The 20,177-nt window shown below is 36.0% G+C and overlaps 1 protein-coding gene across 1 annotated transcript in view; it reads left to right on the top strand.

Annotated features, from left to right (window-relative positions):
• UBR1 (ubiquitin protein ligase E3 component n-recognin 1) overlaps window positions 1–20,177 on the top strand; it is a 166,901-nt gene that overhangs the window by 107,262 nt on the left and 39,462 nt on the right. The window contains 9 exon segments of the mRNA XM_072624518.1: window positions 1,309–1,418; window positions 2,805–2,891; window positions 3,737–3,918; window positions 5,697–5,902; window positions 8,600–8,693; window positions 10,849–10,998; window positions 13,434–13,531; window positions 17,088–17,178; window positions 18,535–18,683. Of these exon segments, the coding sequence (XP_072480619.1) occupies window positions 1,309–1,418; window positions 2,805–2,891; window positions 3,737–3,918; window positions 5,697–5,902; window positions 8,600–8,693; window positions 10,849–10,998; window positions 13,434–13,531; window positions 17,088–17,178; window positions 18,535–18,683 (1,167 nt within the window).

Genomic DNA, 20,177 nt, shown 5'->3' with positions numbered 1-20,177 from the left:
ACCTGAGGGTAGTGACTCAGGGCTACTGTACAGGGCTGGTTATTGTACGTGTGAAGACAGCAGTCATCAGGGGAAAGAAGAGGAGAACAGTTGTTCCTGCCCCAATCAGAGGAAGTACACCTACCTCATCTTTACCCCTCGATGTTTGCACCTTTTTGCACAGACCTGTTGAGCCTTGTTCAGCAGTAGGAGCTGTGTATCTCAGTGCTTGCCACCACTTTTTGGCAGAGCGTATCTACTGTTCCTGACAATCTTAGTGCTCACTTATTTCAGGATTAACAAACTGTTATTTATGGATTCTCTTTTCTAGTTGATATTTCACTATCAATACAGGAGGGCAAGATCCTAGACTTGAGAAGGTTACCATTTGTAAGATATTTGCAAAGGGTCTCCCTAAAGTAGGGAGGTAACTGTAGATAACCACTGACTCTATCTTACTGAAAAGGCTTCTGGTAGAGGCCCAGTAATGGGGCATAGATCTGTTGTCCAAAAACCAGACTACCTAAATGTGACTAGAGTGACCAAAGAGTGTTAGAAACTCCTGTGAGAAAAATATGACGGAGCTACAATCTGTGTCAGTGGAGGAGCCTCCCACACTGACAAAATCACAAACCCTTGTAGTAGAAGTTGCAGAGGGCATTCTTGTGCTTGAATTAAACTTAAAATATCTCTGAAGCAACAGTAACAGTGAATAAATATTTTTTGAAATCTGATTTAGAGCAAAACTAATTTATAATTATTCTAATTTATAACTAAACACGAACATTTTAGATTCACAATCTGGATGTTTCTTTTTCTCTAGTTTTTTCAAGCCAGTGAAACACATTTTCCAGAAAGATTATAGGACTTGCTTTCATAGAGGTGTTGAAGACCAGGAAAGAGGGTCTAATTCTTTTATTGGACCCTTACTCATCAACTAATAACTAGTGGATAGAGTAAAGCAAAAGATCTCCTGGACTTAAATTTCATAATGAAGTTTTGATTATTTAGGAATAGAACATAATTATTTATATACATAATATCTCCTGCTTCTTCTTTATTTTATTCTTTATTATTCCTTCCATTAAAGAGTGAATTAAAGAAGGGAAAATGTGTGTTTTACACCTATCAGTCGGTTTTACCACATCTTAACTTTGTTAAAAGATTTTGTAGGGGATAAATGGAAGTGTTTAAGTAGTAAGGATTTTTCATTATAATTGCCAGTAATTATAATCATAAAACTAAATTCATACATTTTGTATACTTTATTGTGAAGGTATTGTAAAATGTGCTTAATTTGTACAATTCTACTTTTACTTCCTCAAAAAGGGTTGGCAAGTTCATCTGGAAATGCTCAGAATATACAAACACTTTTGGAAAAACTGAAAGGAGTTCCCCAGTTGGAAGCACAAAAGGACATGATAGCTTGGATATTACAGGTAAATAAGAAAAATAAAATCATTGTATCTTGAATGATACATAAAAAAATAATAAGTGTATCTTGTTTTAGTTTTAGTCTGTCCTTAGTTTTTTTTTCCTAACTCTGTGTTGCTCTTCTCTGCCCTCCAGTACCAGAGAGCCTCCTCCTCTGATGCTCGATTTATCTATTTTCTCCTTCATTATCATTTGTCTTTCTTGTTGAAGGTGTTCTCATTTTTGCTCATGTTATCCTACCCTAAAATGGATCTTGGCCAGGGTATCTTCTTAATGTTCAGTGCCTTGTTGGGGCAGAACCAAATGTAATGAATCCAGTCTCCTTTATCAAATAGAAATCGCTATTAAAGTTGAAGCTGCACAGTTGATGGAGCCCCAGGCCTGAAGTCAGGAAGGGCTGAGTTCAAATCTAGCCACAGATACTTAGCAGCTGTGTGACCCTGAGCAAATCACCGAGCCCCATTCGCTTCAGGTCCTCATATCTCAGATGAGCTAGAGAAGGAGAGGGCAAAGCACGGCAGTGTCTCTGCCAAGAAAACCCAAGTGGGGTCACAGAGAGATAAAACTGAAACAGCTGAACAGCAGTAATAATGTTTGGATTTGAACAAATACCTCATTTTATTGAATTTTCATTTTAGGGAGGTTATACTAGTCTGGTTGTTCAGTTGTGTCTGACTCTATGACCTCGTGAACCATTCTGTCCGTGATTGGCAAAGATACTGAAATGGTTCACCAGTGAAGACAAACAGAGGTTAGGTGACTTGTCCAAGGTCACATGGTTTGTAAGTGTCTGGGGGCACTATTTGAACTCAGATCTTCCTGGCTACAGTCCCAGTGCTCTATCCACTGAGCCATCTGTCTGCCCCTAGATTACATTTGAAAATAGGACTATTACAACTTGGATTTGTCTGTTTGGGTTGGCTTAATGCAAGCAATGACCATTGAAAGTGCTTTTAAAACACCTTTCCCAAATACTTTGCAGAGGAAGTCTGTGGGTGTGGTAGATTGCATATATTTCCAGATTTTTTCAATTTATTAACTGATTCAGCTATTTTTAAAAAATTCTTTATTTTAGAATATGAGTCTCAGAGGGGGAAAGGAAGGAGGGATACTTGCAGAAATTTAATTGATACAAAACAAAAGATAACAAAACAGTTTCAAGAAAGAAAGGGTTCAAGTAGCAGATTTTATAAGATTTCATATTTACATAACATCCTCTGACAACTGACTACAAGAGCCAGAAGCTCAAATAGAGAACTTACTCGCCTTTATGGAAAAAACCATTGAAATTAATGATATGAGTAGGGCCACATTCAGAAGGGAGGATAAAATAGTTTACCTTGCTTATTTATGCCAACTACATCTTTTAATATTTCATTCTTTCTTCATAGATGTTTGACACAGTGAAACGATTGAGAGAAAAATCTAGTTTATCAGTAGCGTCTGTATCGGGATCAGAACTTGTCAAGAGTGATGAGGTAATAAAAACCAGGACAATGTGGGTCTTTCCACCCTAATTTCAAACATTATATGAATATTTTATAGCTATTTATTATTAAGGGACCTTACTACAATTATAAATGAATATGGAGACTTACTTTTTTCTCTTCTATTCTCTTCTTATTTCTTCTATTATTCTATTATGTCTTCTAGATCTAGGAGTACTTGGGAAAGTTAAAATTTTTTGTCATAAGAATCAGAAAAACTTGAAGCTGTATCCCAGTAGTATTTATTGAGGTTGTCTAGGTCTATCGTATACTGACTAGGTCTGGTGAAATAAATTTATGGATCTTATATTTTGACTCAGTGGATTGACAGTGATATACTGAAACATCAATATGTTTATAAAGCTGTTACTAAGGAAGGTGATATTTTATTAATCAGTATAAAAAGAGCAGTGCTCAGACAAGACTAGTAAATACAGAAGTGACCAAGAATCCCAAGGGATCTTGTGAATTTCCTTTCTTAAAAAACCTCAACAGCTTTCAAAGTAGGAACTTTAAAATATTTTTCAGTTTCTGTTTAGAGTTCGTTTTTTGCTTTGTGACAAATGATTTTGAAAGTTCTTTGAGTTAATGTTACCCTTTAATTACATGCTTGAGGTAAAGGCTCATCAGTTTAAAAAAATATGTTACCAAAGGGAAGAAACCTGCTCCAATAGAGACCCCTCAACACAACAGAAATAGAAGGACAGGACAAGCACTTTGCCTCATAGATTAAGGGAATTCAGTTTTGGTAGTGTGATCTGATCTGTAACATCTGCTTAACTCTGTGATAACAGGTTTCATCTGTATTCTCTGTTATTGTTTTTCTTTAAATTCAGAATATGCAGGATAAAGAAAAGGCAGAACGCAAGAGAAAGGCAGAAGCTGCTAGGCTGCATCGCCAGAAGATCATGGCACAGATGTCAGCCTTACAGAGGAATTTCATTGAAACTCACAAATCATTGTATGAGAATACCTTAGAACTACAAGGAAGAGAACATTCCCTTGTAGAGGAAGAGAGGTAACAAACAGTATTAACTCTGCACTTTGATAAGGAAAATTAAATGCTTTACAAAATAGATTTTCTAATATACACGATAAAATTCGTGACTATCGGAAGAGATTTTAATCTTCATATTGAATATGGTCTTAACCAAAGCATCAACACACCCTGTCTATAAAAAATAGACTTATTTTTAAAACTACCATGTAAATTCAGCTAAGTGTTTGGACAGAAACCACCTAATAATTTCTGTGGTTTAAAAAAAAGGCAAATGATACCTTAAAGTTTATGTAACTAGAAGTGATCGTTCTTAATCATCTGATGTTTGGAGGTTTGGTTTTTTTTTTTCTTTTATGAGCATTTGCTTGCTGTCTACAAATTCTGCTTCATCTCTGCATGAAGAATACTGGCATTTAATTTAGACAATGAATAACAACTATTAACTGTGTATCATATTAGCCACCGTAACCAGTAGGAAACTAGGAGGCATACAAATAAAAATACAGAAACGCTAGTAACAGAAACATAGACAAACTGTATATTGAAAAAGAGACGTTGATCAGAATTTGAGAGGGACAGTGACTGGCAGGTAAAAACTGTAGTCATTCAGCAGTCAGGCAGTCAGCAATCCATGAAGAAACACTAAGTTTCTACTCTGTTGGGGATGGAGAAAGGCAAAAACAGTCTCTGCTTTCAAGGAGCTTATATTCTAATGAGGGAGATGGAAATATCTAACATAGATTTTTGCTAGGAAAGGCTTCCTGCAGAAGGTGGTTTTTGAACTGAGTCTTGAAGGAGGCCACGAATTCTCAGGAAGAGTTGAGGAAAGAAAGCGTTTCAGATATGGAGATTAGTTAGTGTTAAGTCATAGAGACTGGAGATAGAGCTTCGTGTTCGCGTGGATCAAACCGCAAGTATGCCAGTATATCTGGATCACAGAATGCTTGGTGGGGGTGGGGTGTAAATAAAGTATATGAAGACTGTGAAGGTAGGAAAGGGCCAGGTTTTAAGGAATTTAAATGCCAAACAAAGGACTTTAGAGAATGTGAGGGAGTGACGTGATCAGACCTAATCTGATCGCTTGCTGTTTGTCCTTCTCAAAGAAGACCATAACATCAGGGAGGTGATGCCACGGTGTTCAAGTGACTTGGATTGCTGTCTACAAATTCTGCTTCTGAATTTGTGAAGGAGCAAGGAATGAGGGAGCACTGTGCCAAGTTACCAGCTTCACTTTCTCCTCTGGAGCCATTTTGGTCCAGTGGCCAGATATAGATCAAGACAGTTGGAGATGGCCCAGGGTGCAGTTGGACACCTTGACCTTTTCAAGCTAAGGTCTTTAACAGATCTCAGTCTGACTGAGGCAATGCCCATTCAGTGATTGAGACTTAATAAGAATTGAAGGAGAGAGTGACCTCTTTACCTAGCAAATAAATAAATAAATATACTTTAGTGTTTTACTTTAGTAGCTGAATAGAACATCATCATTAGGTAGCGATTTGAGTTAGAGGAACCAATTAGAAGGCTATTGCAATAGTCTATGAAGTTTGGATTCTGTCAGAGGGCCTCACTTGAGGACCTCCAGGCCTCAGAGCCCCGACCCCTGCTAGTTCAGCTTCCTCATTTTATAGAGTAGAGAATAAGTCCCAGATTGCCTAAAGGTGCTTGCCCAAGGCTATCCATGTAGTATGTATAGGGCAGAGGTTCACATTTAGATCAGTTTGGGACTCTGTGATTCTTGCATTATTGGCTGAAATTCAAGTAAACATATTTTAATGTCTATTCATTTCTTTTGGCAGCGTACCTATGGCCATTGACCACTCTAAAATTGCATTGGGACCTAAACGTGGCCCTTCCTCTAGTGAAAAGGAAATGCTCACCTGTATTCTGTGTCAAGAGGAACAAGAAGTAAAATTAGAAAATGCTGCCATGGTTTTATCAGCCTGTGTCCAGAAATCCAGTGCTTTAACACAGCAGAGGGGAAATGCTCAGGAGCTCTCAGGGGGTATGTATGTTCTAAATCCTTCTGGGTTATCCCTGTTCTTATATTCTCTCTCTCTCTGTATGTGTGTGTATTTTAGAACATGCTGTTTGGAGACAAATTGGAAACTGAGACTTGGCTTGCATTATGGTTTGGGTAATCTGCTTTAACTGTTATCAGCCATGACTTATCTGTCTGTAAGGTTTATTCTTTTTTATATGTCATTTAAATTGCTTTTCCTTAAAAAGTAACCTCAAGTAGATAAAGGCTGTTGTGACTTGAAGTTCCTTCAAAAGAGTGGTGATTTTCACAATTTTAATATATTTGGGCATTATCTAAATATTAGGAAGTTACTTCTCATATTGAGCTGAAATTTGTCTCCCTGTATTTTCCACCCATTGCCCCTTGTGCCCTCTGGGAAATAGGTCTAAAATTTTTACCCTAAGATAGCCTTTCACATGTTTGGCTACAGCAGCTATGTGCCCTGGAGTCCTCCTGAGCCCAGGTGAACATGAGCAGTTCCTTTAGGTAATTCCTTTGTTATCCTAGTCACTCAACTCTGGAAGAACTTTAGCTTATCAATAGCCTTCAATTTTGATATTCAATATTTTGCACAGTATTACAGATTTAGTGTGATCAGAAGTTAGTTTTGCTGGGACTTACCAGCTTTTAGCCTCTGTTTCCTTTCTTACAAAGAAAACAAGCAATTAAGGGGAAAGACCATGTTCATGCAATCGTGTTGTCATTTGCTCTTCATGTTTTTGTATCTAAACTTTATGTTTGGTTAAGGCAATTTCCTAAACTTTCTCAGTGGATGGCACCTTTAGTGTCTGAGTAATGTTTTCACAGCACCCCGAGGCCAAAAGAAATACCTAACAGTTCTGTTTAAGTGGATAGGTCCAAACAACTTAATAAGTATTTATATCCTAACAACTTACATTTGGAAAAAAATCTACACATAAATTGGAAGAATTTTCTGTTTTGCATTTTTATTGCATTCTTAAATAACCACAGCTCCTTACTAATGGGATTTGTGTGCTGTTTGGGAACTGCGAAGCTTCTCAGTCCTCAGATTAGGACACCACCTGTCTCATCTTCCTGTTCCACACTGATTTTCACATAGTGTTTGCCTCAGAGCAACTGCTGAGAACTCAGCTCTGCCAGAATGTAAACCTCACAAATGAAGAAGTTCAAGAAGCTACTGGTGCAGCCAAAAATACAAGTTAAAAAAAAAACCAAACTCACATATCTCAAACATTTGAGAACATCGTTGAAAGAGTCAAAAGTGATATGACATGATGTGTTGAAACTATGAACCACCTTGAGCTAGTAGATCTCACGCTGCCTGACAGATGTTGAGTATCTCTGTTTCCTTCAGAAATTAAAGATATCCTGGGTAACCTCTGTGAGTTTAGGGTGCTGTAGGTAATTCATACCACATTAATATTTCGATTGATTGTCTTCCTGTTGTAAACAAGAGAAGACCCCTCTGGACCCTGCTTCAGTGTGACTTCATCTTAAATATTAGTCTTTCATGGATCAATTGCACTATCTTCATTAAGCCAAATGACATTTTTTACCTCTACCAAGCTGACAAAAATTTGGGCTTATAATTAAATGATTTGCTTTGATGCTTACATTTTTTTGGCCAGTGGTCTTCTAAGAGAACAGGAGTGTGCAAAGCAATCCCATTTGCCAAGCCTTGTGATGTGTGCCTATCATGAATATCCAGGCCATCCTCCAGGTACTCCCTCCAGGGCTTTTAAGAGGAGAGATTGCTTTTGTTTTGAAGATACCAGATGTCAATATTTTAGATGGCTGAGCTAATCTGATTGAATTAAAGAACAAGCTTTCTAGAAAACCACATGTTTTCTAAGTATTCCTACATCAAAATGAACTAAAAAACCAAAGCTATAAATTGGAGATAGATTCACTCGGAATTATATTTTGCAAAAGTTGACTCATATTTATATTTCATAGAACAGTATTTTATGGACCATGTTTATATTTTATCCCTTTACTATGTTGTGAAAATATATCTGGGAAGGAGGAAGAATTATTATTTTACTACTGCTAGGGAATTCCTAAGGTTGTTGACAATGGGATTGGGATAGGGACTAGACGTGTGATCTTACTGGTACAAGGAGTTCTCAGACGAGGAAACCTACCAGTGCAAGCTGGCACCTTTTCTGCAGCTTAATGGTCTTAGCTGCCAGAACACTGAAAAACTGTCACAGCCAGTCTGTATTAGAGGCAGGACTTGAACCCAGCCTGGCACAGAAGCACAAGCTTAATGTTGATTGACGGGTTCAAGGCTAATAAGCACACACTTAATGTTGATTGATGGATTCAAGGCTACTTTTTTACACATGTCTTATATACTATGTCTTATAATGGCAGCTAGGTGTAAGCCTGGAGTCAGAAAGATGAGTTCAAATCCAGTCTCAGATATTTACTAGCTATTTGATTGTGGGCAAGTCACTTAAGCCCTGTTTGCCTTATTTTCCTCAGCTGCAAAGTGGGTATAATAGCAGCAACTGCCTCCCAGGATTGTTGTGAAGATCAGATGAGATAACATTTATGAAGAAATGCTTAGCACATTGCCTGGCACATAGCAGGTGCTATATAAATACTTAAAATGAGACTATTTACTAGATAATATTCGTTTTTCATGATAGGAGAAATTGCTGCATAGCTCTAATTTATGTCTTCTTCCACTAGATATGCCGGATCCACTCTTCATGGATCCCAACCTGACATGTGGAACCCACACTGGTAGCTGTGGCCATGTCATGCATGCAGTCTGCTGGCAGAAGTAAGTCTGTTCTGTTTTCATTTCCGTAATTTCTTAGAAGAAACAAACTGAATTAAACTCAGTGTTTGTTGCCCCAGATATTACATTTTCTTATATCTCTTCTTCCCCAACCATACTTCTTTCTCTTCTCTTCCATCACCTTCCTTTACCCTTTTAAAACATTTTCTTGTCACTGCCATGTTCTTTCACTCTGTGTTCCCTTACCTCTTTTCTTTCTTTTTAGTTAGGAAACAACCATGTCCATGTCTGATCAGGATAAGGTGGGAGCAGGAAATATGGAAGTGATAAAGAAAAAGGTGTTAAGATTTCATGGAACAAAAATAAGCAAATCTTTGGCATGAGAGTTAGGTTATATGAATACATATATATTGTAAATGCTCATAATTATGTATAGTTGGTCTTGGAGTCAAGAAGATCCAGGGGAAGTCAGTGTTCCTACCAAGACTTGGAGAATAGTATTTACAGAGAGGTTGTTGATCTGCATAGGTAGAGGGAGTTTCTATACCATGAATTCTCAGAATGGATAAAATCACAAGTATAGACCAAAAAATATTTTTTTACACATGAATGTGCATACACACTTTCACACATGCACAAACAGATTTACTCTAAATATGTAGTGTATTTTTATCAACAGAGAGAGAGAGAGAGAGAGAGTCTACAAATTGCAGAATTACAGATATAACCAGGACTATGTAACAAACTTACATTAACTTAAACTATCTTACTTTCAAATAGCTTAATACTTACTTAAGCATAGTCTGTTCATATTTCTAGTCTTAGTTTTAATCACTATTACTATTTGTGTTATATAATGATCAACTTTGGGAATAGCTTCTGGAAGATCAGTTATGATTCTCAATACTTCCTCTGCTGACATTGAAAGGAAACATAGAGAATAGCCACAAATATTATAGAACTAACCCCGAGAAAAGTATTCCAAAGACAGAAAAATGGGACAAGAGAATCCGTGTTTCATCTCTTCTGGGAAAGGAGAAATCCTAAGAAATTGCATTTCTCAAATATGTCTTAGGCAAAGCTTTTTTAACCTGATCAAAATTTGTAGGTCTAGCCTTTTCTAGCTGATTAATTTTTTCTGATGACCAGAAACCAAAGGGAATATTCTTTTTATTATGTATCTGGTTAGGTAGGATAGCACTGCAATAATGCTTCAGGCCTTTTAAATTTTTACTACCATTTTCCCCTGGGCAAGAAAGCTAATTTACTTTTGTTATAATGGGTCAGTTCCTTTGTATTTGCATTCTCAAGATGTGTGTTCATCCTTTGTTGCCGGAAAAGACCATGCCATGAGAGAAATGATAACATGACTTGCACTTGACTTTGTTTTGAGTGAGGGAGGGCTGTGCAGGTCACCAGCCTCACTTCTCCTCTATCTGAATCCAGTGACCTGATATTCATCAGGATGACTGGAGATGACCCAGGATGAGGCAGTTGGGGTTAAGTGACTTGTTCAAGGTCACACAGCTAGTGAGTGTCAAGTGTCTGAGGTGAGATTTGAACTCAGGTCCTCCTGTCTTCCGCACTGGTGCTCTATCCACTGCACCACTTAGCTGCCCTTGCATTCTTTTTTTTTTTTTTTTGGCTTGGTTCTCTTCTGAGAATTTTTTTTTTATTAAATTTATTTATTTAACTTTTAACATTCATTTTCACAAAATTTTGGGTTACAAATTTTCTCCCCTTTTATCCCCTCCCCCCCCAAACACCAAGCATTCTAATTGCCCCTATGACCAATCTGCTCTCTCTTCTATCATCCCTCTCTGCCCTTGTCTCCATCTTCTCTTTTGTCCTGTAGGGGCAGATAGCTTTCTATACCCCTTTACCTGTTTTTCTTATTTCCTAGTGGCAAGAACATTACTCGACAGTTGATCCTAACACTTTGAGTTTGCCCTTGCATTCTTAAGATGTATTGTGAAGGAAGCAACTTCTAAAAGCATACAAGCGGTTATTAGTAGAATGTCTAGGAAGAAACCAACCATTTTTATGTGAATAACTGAAGACTAGACATGTGGAAACACCTTGAGAAAATTTACTATCTCTGGCACATCCCTAGCCTTTTTATGATACATCAGATTTGATGATCGTCAAATTTTAGGTATTTGCACAACATTAATTCATTTCTTTTGGAATTTTGTAGGTACTTTGAAGCTATACAGATTAATTCTCGTCAGCGCCTTCATGTTGAGTTTTTTGACTTGGAAAATGGAGAATATCTTTGTCCTCTTTGCAAATCTTTGTGCAATACTGTGATCCCCGTTGTTCCTTTCCAAATAGAAAAGATAAACAGGTACATTTTGTTTGTGTACTTAGTCTCATTTCTAAAAAACGGGCCTCTAGTACCTCTTAGTGATTCTCATCTTATTTTTGAGACTGCATGTCAGTTTTTCACTAATCAGAAAGTAATTACATTTTTTTGCTTCGTGATTTTTAACGTTTATTTCGTTACTTTACTATTTGATCCATCAGTATAATTATTAATACTTGTAATTAGTTACTAATACTAGTAATAACACAGAGATAGCAGCCTATTCATGCCTAATAATAGTAGTAATAATAGAAATGTATTTAGCACTCTAAAGTGGGCAAAGTACTTTACATCCATTCTCTCACATACATTTTCTATAACAACCCTTAGGTAATTATGTACCACAGATATGATTAGTTCCATTTTACTGATGTTGAAACCCAACCTTGGAGATATGCCCAGATGTGTCACACAGTATTACGAGGTAGAATTCCAGCCCAAGTGTTCCTGACTCCCGGGTTCAGCACTGTCCACTGTGGTTCACTGCCTCTCCTACACATAGGTACAGCTCTTGTAATACTGGCCTGACCAGGAGGTAGTAGACTCAAGATGCAAAAGGAGATTTCTCTTTTGGACTCAGCCAGTGCAGGAGTTTGTTTTGCTTGACTGTGCGTATTTGTGACAAAAGTTTTGTTTTTGTTTTCTTCTTTTCTTCCCCCACTGGTGGAGGAAGGTAAGAATAAGCACAAATAGGTTTTTTGTTCATTGAAAAAAATAAAGTGTTTAAAAGTTGCTCTTCTGTATCTTTAAGAACTAAGCTGTGGCCCCAGGTTCTTATTTTGTATGGATCTATCATCAACTAGTCTGTGTGACTACTCTCATTTACCTCTTAGTATCATAGAAGGAGCCCATAAGATAGTAAAAACTGATTAATCTTTGTCAAATATCTCATAGCTTATCATTACTATTATGAACCATTAATTTTTTTTTTCAATATTTACAGCTATATTCTTTTATCCCTTTGGGACCTTCCTACCCTGTTGGTGTGTATGTGTGTGAATCTTAATCCTTCATTTAGAGACATGGATAAAATGAAATAATAGATACGAAATTGCTCTTGAAAACTTTTGAAAGGCCTTCCAGGATGTCCACAAGCAGGGCTTTTTAAAATGCTGGCCATGGACTTGCTTTTACACATTTTTTATAACCATTTCAGTTATCAGTCCTTCGTAATTTTGTGTATTTTATTCATTTCTTCAGAACATTATTCTGAAAAGAGTCTGTATTTTCTTAATTTAGGTAGTAGGTATGATGGAAATAAGTTGCAAATAGCTTTTAAAGGCAGATTTCTTAACACTCTTTAGAACAGCTCAAGTCCATAGTTGTATACTTTAACATACTCTCCCATGACATAGTATTTGTTCTGATCTTCCAACTCTTAAACTAATTGAGCTAATAGTATTGGTCATAAACTCCACCAAAGCAGGCAGGATTTTTTTTTCTTTACTGGACATACATATTTTTAGCATGTTCTGTAACCTGAAAGTCAAGTGGCAACCTATCACATGAGTAAGATGGGAACGTATAACTTAGGAAGCATATATGTTCAGAGTGTTGTGGTATGGAGCTACGTGAAAATAGAATCAGACTTAATTCTACAATTTTTTATGGATTCCTGTGAAATGCTTCATGTACAACTGCCACAATGGGCTCCAGATCCCAGGAATCATAGAATCATTCACGGAACCCATTTCTTGGAATGTATTAATCCACTTATAAGTTCAAATTCAGGGTTGTTCATCTTTGTGTAAATGAGCAGTGAATTTTCTTTTCAGTTTTGACATGATCAGTGTCTACTAACCAACAGATTAAGAATTTTGTTATAATAGCCATTTTTTCTTTGTTCATATAATTTGACATGAAACCTTATTGCAATATAGTTGCTCTAACTTTAATCAGTCTTCTTTTAAATATCATTTATGTACATAAATGTCATCACTACAGTCTTAAGATATTCAGGTTTAGAAGTTAATAAGGATTTTATGAAGTCCCCAGGAATGTAATGTATTATAAGAAGAAAACATGGTTATAATTGATCAGTCTACACCTAACTTTCTGAGAACAGAGAAACTTTCAGATCAGATCTTGGTCTGTCAATTCCTATGTGTTTTTATTCTCATTTCATTTTAGGAAGTTCTTTAAAAAATTTCAATTTATCATCTAGTTTTTTAAAAGTTACGTAGTTCTTATACTCTTTTATTTATCATTGAGAATCAGTTTCTCTTTAACTAGTTTTCTTTAACTTCAAATCTAACATTCCATGAGCTGACAGAGACCATTTTTATAGGTCCTGGGTGTTATAGTTACTTAGAGAAACTTGATCTCTTGAGTTTCTTTAAGAGAAGACTTCAACTCTGGAACATAATCATGAGTGATAACCCTATATGTTTAGTAACTTTTTCATTTTATTTTTTTAGTGAGAATGCAGAAGCTATTGCTCAACTTTTATCCTTGCCACGGTGGATAGAAACTGTCATGGCCCGAATATCAGGTTATAATATGAAAAATGCTAAAGGTTTGGTTTATGTCTTCTTTTCAAATAAACTGCATGAGAATCTAATAGTTATCAACTTACTTATGAAGTGTGTTATCAGAAAAATTGGATGAATTTTCTAACTACTTTTGCAGATATGATTTCCAAGTGTAAATGTGTTAGATTTTACAAATACAGGCTATGTTAATTAAGGCAGGTTTAATTTAAATCTAGTAGATTAAACCACTTGGTTTACAGCTTTAATCCTTTTTGTAATGAAAAACTTCAATACCACATGTATTCTTTAGTTTTATATGAAGTGCATTAAAATTATTTATTAATATTAAAATTTATATTAATAATAAATATTATTTATATGAAGTGCATTTAAAAAATTAAAGAAACATTTTAGCTAATTCTCTAAAAGGAAGGAAAGCTTATCCTTTTCTAGTCTCTAAAGAGAAAGAGGAAGATTGAATTAGTGGAACAGATCAGTATTTGAAATCATAACTTTGAACCATAATAACATTTTCCTCAACTCTGTTCTCAAGACTCCTGGAATTCCTTAACTTTTCCCTACTTCTGTCTCCTTGAATTTTTTATGTAGGTGTTTTTCCTAGATTTAATCAAATCTTAAATATATTCAGTTAATTTCCTAAAAAATTTACCTTTAAAGAATGTTAAAGGTGTGAACTTTTCTAAAAGCTAGAGAAACTGTAAACTTGATAGGTATATTTTTCGTCTGTATGTTTAATTCAGCAGATGCCTTCATTGTGCTCAATGCTGCTTTTAAAGAAACAGAAAAAAATTACATAATTCTTTTGAAGATATTTGATTTATATTCTGCTAATTGAAATAACAGTACTATACATAGTATAATCAAATGCAAGATTATAGATGACTGTCATAGGATTTCAAAGAAAAGATCTTGGTTCATTTTGGCAGGCAGGAAAGACTCCACAACGTAACCAAGATTTCATTTGGGCTTTTAGCAGTTGGTAGAATTTGAATAAGTAGTAGTGGAGAAGATATTTCAGGACCATGACTACCAGAATGGAGAGTTTGGCCCTGATTCTATGGTCAGTAGGGAGTCATTAAATTTTTATGAGCAGTAGATTGGAAGGATGATTGTGGTATTTTAAAGCTCAGTTTGGTGGTTTGAGGGGATGTTTGGTTATTAGTAAAATCTAAGCATGAAGTTAAGCAGTCCAGGACAAAGGGTGGTAGTGGTAAAGTACTGAGCACAATTTATGTATTCCTCAGTTACTTACCAATTAATTAGTGTAATTAAATTAAATCAAGGAGAGATTATTAATTAAGAAGGACTGATCAGATATAAAGGAATGAGCCCAAAATAACACAAAAGCCCTGAGAATATGTGATGACACAAAAGGTCAAGTTGATAGGGTGATCCAGTTTGAGGCAGAAGCTGAATTCAGTTTTGGCAGTTTGAGTAGGATATATGTATTTGAAAATGCAGAACTGCCACACTAATCAGAGGTCAGGATTAGAGATAAAGATTTACAAGAAATCCAAATAGATATTTGAAGCAATAAAAATGGATGAACTCTTTGAAGAAGAAAGTACAGAAAGATAATAAATGCCCCAAAACTGAGCTCTAGCGAATGTCCACATTTGAAAGTAAGAAGATGCAGAGGAGATGAGTAGTAGGATGTAGGCATAGAAAATCTGGCAAGTATAGCATCAAGGAGAACTTAAGCTTCTTTTATTAAGAAGAGTTTTGAAAAGATAGTTAACAAATTCTGTAGACTCTGATTTTAAAAAAAGAAAAAAAATGAAGACAGAGAAAAGGCTATTAGATTTAACAAAAAGGAAGCAGTTGGTGACCTTTAAGAGAATAGTTGCTGTTAACAGAAATCTTATGTTTGGAGCCCATAAATCTATAATAGACTCTTCTAGGTTAAGAACTGACATCAATCTAAAAAGGAACTTCCATATTCTTATGCTATTGCAAGTTATTCAATTATCCATATAGAGACTATCTAATGGAAGAAGACTTCCTCTCATCCAGACTGTGACATGCAGTTGTATATACAGCATATAGAGTTCATTCATCAGTACCTGTATCTGATACAGTGGGGATGCAAATGGACAGTGAGCTGGACCTAACATGCTGGGTTGCCTCTCAGAAATTAGGAAGTTCTCTAGTTACTCCCCAAGCTTCTTGAAACAAAAGTCCATTTTTAGAAAAATAACAGTATTGTTCTAAAGTTTAGACTCAACCAAAGATCAGTACTCAAAAAAATGTAATCAGTGTTGGGGGGAAGAAGGAACCTTCTACCATTGATGCTTGGTAAAAGAATTTTTATATATCTCCTAACAGACTTTTTAGCCATTGCCATTTTAGACCTGGGCACCTTGAGAGCTCAACAGAAGTATGGCTGCTTAATGATAATATCAGCTATTATTCTTATTTTATAAACATTCCTCTAACTGAAATGTGGTGGTAATCTTTTGCCAAATATTCTTCTTAACTACTATTTCAATTACTTTTGTGTTTACACCTAACCCTCTTTTGGAAATATTAACACTGCTTAGAGAGAGACAGAGACAGAGAGAGAGAGAGTGTGTGTGTGTGTGTGTGTGTGTGTGTGTGTGTGTGTACGTGTATGTACGTGTACGTACGTGTACTGTAAGCATTTACATATATACCAGCATGAAGCTAAAGATGTAAAAGAAAGTTAACCCTTAAAATTTGAGTCAACAAGATTGTTTCTTAGTAGATAAAAACCAACTTGTGAATTATCTTCTGAAAAGTTTACACCAAAACTGTATAATGGTAATGTCTGTGTTCCTGTTATGACTGACATGGTGAGTTTTCCAGTCTGTTTTGAGGAAATAGCTTATCTCTGCTTCACTGTAGTGGAAATAGGAATCTATGTTTTAATCATGATTTTTCTTTATTCCTATACTATTATTACACTGGAGAGGCAGTTTTGTGTAGCAAACAGAGAACTTCTTCAGAGTCCTGAAAGTCTAGGTTCAAGTCCCATCTCTGACATTTTAGTTGTATGATCATGACTTTCCATGTAAGCCTGTAAGTGCCTCTGGGAACTAAGATTATAAATTATAGGGCATTTGCCAACCTGCATTGATAGGGAGAGGAGTATCCTCACTAGGAGTTCTGTATGTTGAGGAAATTAGAGGTTCATGCAAAAAAGTATAGAGATTCCATTTATTCTTTCATATTTCAAAAAAGAAAATTCACATGTCATAACAAGCCGTCAGGTACTTTAGGTAGGGAAAGACCAAGAAATTTCTAGGGAATACACTGGCAGTCTGTATTCTAATTAGCTCTTAAAGTTTGATAGTCCAGATCCCTCTTAAATTCTTCTTAAATGATTTGGTGTGACTTTGGAAATGCTTGATTTTTCCCTAATTTTCTTTTTTTTAACCTATTAATTATTTTGTAATCTTAATGTTTTTAAAAGCAACATGAAAATGTTTCAGAAAATGATAGGTTGACCTTTGGGAAAAAATGAAAGATGATTACAACACGTATTATAAAATCTCCTTAAGTGTTTTTCAGGCTAAGGAAAATTAACTTATCATTTTTTTCCTCTTTCCTCATTTTAAGGAGAGAAGCCAAAAGTTTCAGTCTTGGTCAATCAAGGAATGGGTGATACTGTGGAGTTCCATTCCATACTGAATTTTGGAATCCAGCCTTCGTAAGTGTTTCAATATTTATCAGAAATTTTTCAGTATGAACAAAACTGAAAGTTAATATTTGCCCTGTACGAAATGCTATATAAATTTCTTTATCCTGTTTTTTTAAACTATTTCCCTCATGGAATATAGATAACAATAATAATAATAGCAGCTGACATGTATGTTGTGTGTGTGTGTGTGTGTTTGTCCTTTGTTTTCAAAGAGGACATGACATCAGAGAAAAATGCCCTGTGAAGGTGGTACTATAGGTATTATTACCCTCATTTTACAAATGAGGAAACTGAGGCACAAATTTTACATGACTTGTATATGATCATACTAAATAAGTGTCACATTTGAGCACAGGACTCTGTAACTCTTAGTACAGGCTTTTTCCTCAGTATGCCTAGCTACATCTCTTTGTGTTTATATGGGTAGTGTCAAGTGAGAAACAGTGTGGTATATTGAAATGTGTGCTTGAAGTGGGAGTCGGAGAAGCTCCTTGCAATCTTCACCTCCTTATCTGTAAAAAGGTCCTTTCTGGCTTCACATCTCTGATTCTGTGAAGTATTTCCTGATGCTCTCCTTAGAGTTGGGCTTAGTGGGTAGAATTCTAAGAGATGACATAGAAGAACAGCTGGACTAGGAAGCATAAAAGACTCATGAGTTCAAATTATAGCTCTGCACTGATTCGCCGTCACCTCAGGTCAGTCTCTTTACCTTCAGAATTTGTGTGCAAAATGGGATAACTAACCCTGCCCTCGGTATTTCGGAAGCTAGTTGTAGGGCAAAATGAAGTGATGTATAAGTGAGCACTTTGAAAAGTATCGGTGTTATACAAATGAAAATGGGCATCAGTGGGTATGCTTTACCAGAGGTGATTCTTTCTGATGCTCTTTATCCTGTTCTTGTCCCAGATGTTCATTATCGATGAAAGCCCAGAGAAACAGAAACTGCTAACTTACATTAATATAGAATGTTACCGTACAGTCATGTTAGCACTAATACTTACTGGTTCCCTCTCCAGACCCAGATCTGAGCACACAATGTCAAATCCTTCCAGTTTGACAGTCACTTTGCAATTGGTTCTACGTACAGGGCTGAAATTCTGGTGAATATATTAAACTGCTCACCCATTAGGGGTTAACAAATGCTAGAATCATATCACCTTCTTCAGTGATTTTTTTTCTTAGAGGCAACATTGCATTCTCCTGTGTTTTAGGACAAACATTTCTACCTTGCCCATATTTGTTTACTGAAGGAATTTTTAAAATAGCATATATCTGTAATTTTACAAAGACAACAGGTCTGTATGTTAAAACGTTAAATTTCTGTTTTAGAGCTTCTTGACTGAACTTTTCTTTTTTTCTTTTCAGAGTCAAATTCTCTACCAGTATTAAAGAGATGTTGATTCTCTTTGCTACAACAATTTATAGAGTTGTACTGAAGGTGCCTCCTGATGAAACTGATCCTCGGATTCCTCCAATGACCTGGGGCACCTGTGCTTTTACTATCCAGTCTATTGGTAAGATATATAACGGAATTGATTATTGGATTAATTAGAACAGTTTCTTTTCATAGTTTACCCTGTTTTTTGGTGTCTTTGTTTTTTCCTGAAAAAGATCTTTAGATATGTCTGAGCTCTTTAGGTTAGGATATAGTGAGAAGGATAACACTTGAAGCTTTGCAAAGTACTTTCCTTATTATAACCATGTGGGGTAGCTAGCACAAATATTATCCCCATTTTACGTAGAAGGAAATGAACTTTTAGAATTTCTGTGGTAACGCAGCTATTAAGTGTCAGAGGCAAGGTTCAAACTCAGGACTTGACTATTCAACATTACTTGTAATTGTGTAAGTAGGAGAGATTGGGTGAATTTTTTTGTGAATGGATTTGAAAGGAGAAAGCTTGATTTGTGTTGTATGTCATTTAAATACCAATGGTACTAGTTTTAGTTCTGGTTTATGAAAGTTCTCACTTATTGATTGTAAAATAAATAATTTTCCAACAGAGATTGAATGATTACTTCTAGGGTATGTTATAAAGGGGGTCCCTACTCCAGTATAGGTAGGACTCAATAGCCAGCTCTGTGTTTCACTCATGAAATAGTCTGCATTTATATAGTGTTTTAAAATTTGTAAAGCAATTTATATACATCATATCATCTAATTCTCAAATAACACTGTAAGATAAATTATCCTCATTTTACAGATGAGGAGCTGAGACTCAGAGATTCAGTGCCTTCTTGTTCTCATAGAGCTAGTAAGTGTTTGAGTTGGAACTTGAACCTTGGTCTTCCTGACTTACCCTGGTTGGAGAGAATGCTCTGGGACTGGAGTCAAGATCCAGATTTAAATCCTGACTCTACCACTTGCAATTATCGTGACTTTAGGCAACACTTAATATCTCTGGGCTCCAGTTCCTCATGTGTAAGTTGCTAGAAAACATAGATTTTTGAACTGGAAGGGACTTTGAAATCCAACCTCCATGTGAATGAAGAAGGAAGCAGACTGACAACGACCTGACCAGGGTTTGAGTCCTTGCTCCGTACTTTTCCATATGTAACCTTACATGAGCTCTTTTATTTCCTAATCTGTAAGGTGAGGTTTAAAAGGAGAGATTTCTTAAGGTCCGTTTCAGGTCTAAATCATGAGATTCTGTGAACCCACTGGCCTCTGCAATTTATATTCTTGGATTCTTATTTAGTTCTCCTCTTCTCCATGAATCACATCTGACCAGTGACCAATGTTTTCTCCCTAAAATACCTAGCATCTGCTTCTCTATTCTTATTATCATGGATGCATCTGTGGACCTGATAATCTTGTTCTGGGACAGCTACAGTGTCATACTTATCAGTCACCTTACCGCTTACTTTTTGCTCATTATCACCTATCCAACAAACAGTTTGTATGTATTTATGTCACCAGTGTTTCTGCACATCTGTCTGTATGTCTCCTGTATCTCTGACTTCACTACTGTACCTAATATGGCACACAGTAACTGTAGTTCAGTGGCTAA

This window comes from Notamacropus eugenii, chromosome 7 (assembly GCF_028372415.1).
Source record: "Notamacropus eugenii isolate mMacEug1 chromosome 7, mMacEug1.pri_v2, whole genome shotgun sequence".
NCBI classification, from domain to species: Eukaryota; Metazoa; Chordata; class Mammalia; order Diprotodontia; family Macropodidae; genus Notamacropus; species Notamacropus eugenii.
Note: the sequence above shows the minus strand (reverse complement) of the source record. Positions and strands in the feature narration are given on the sequence as shown.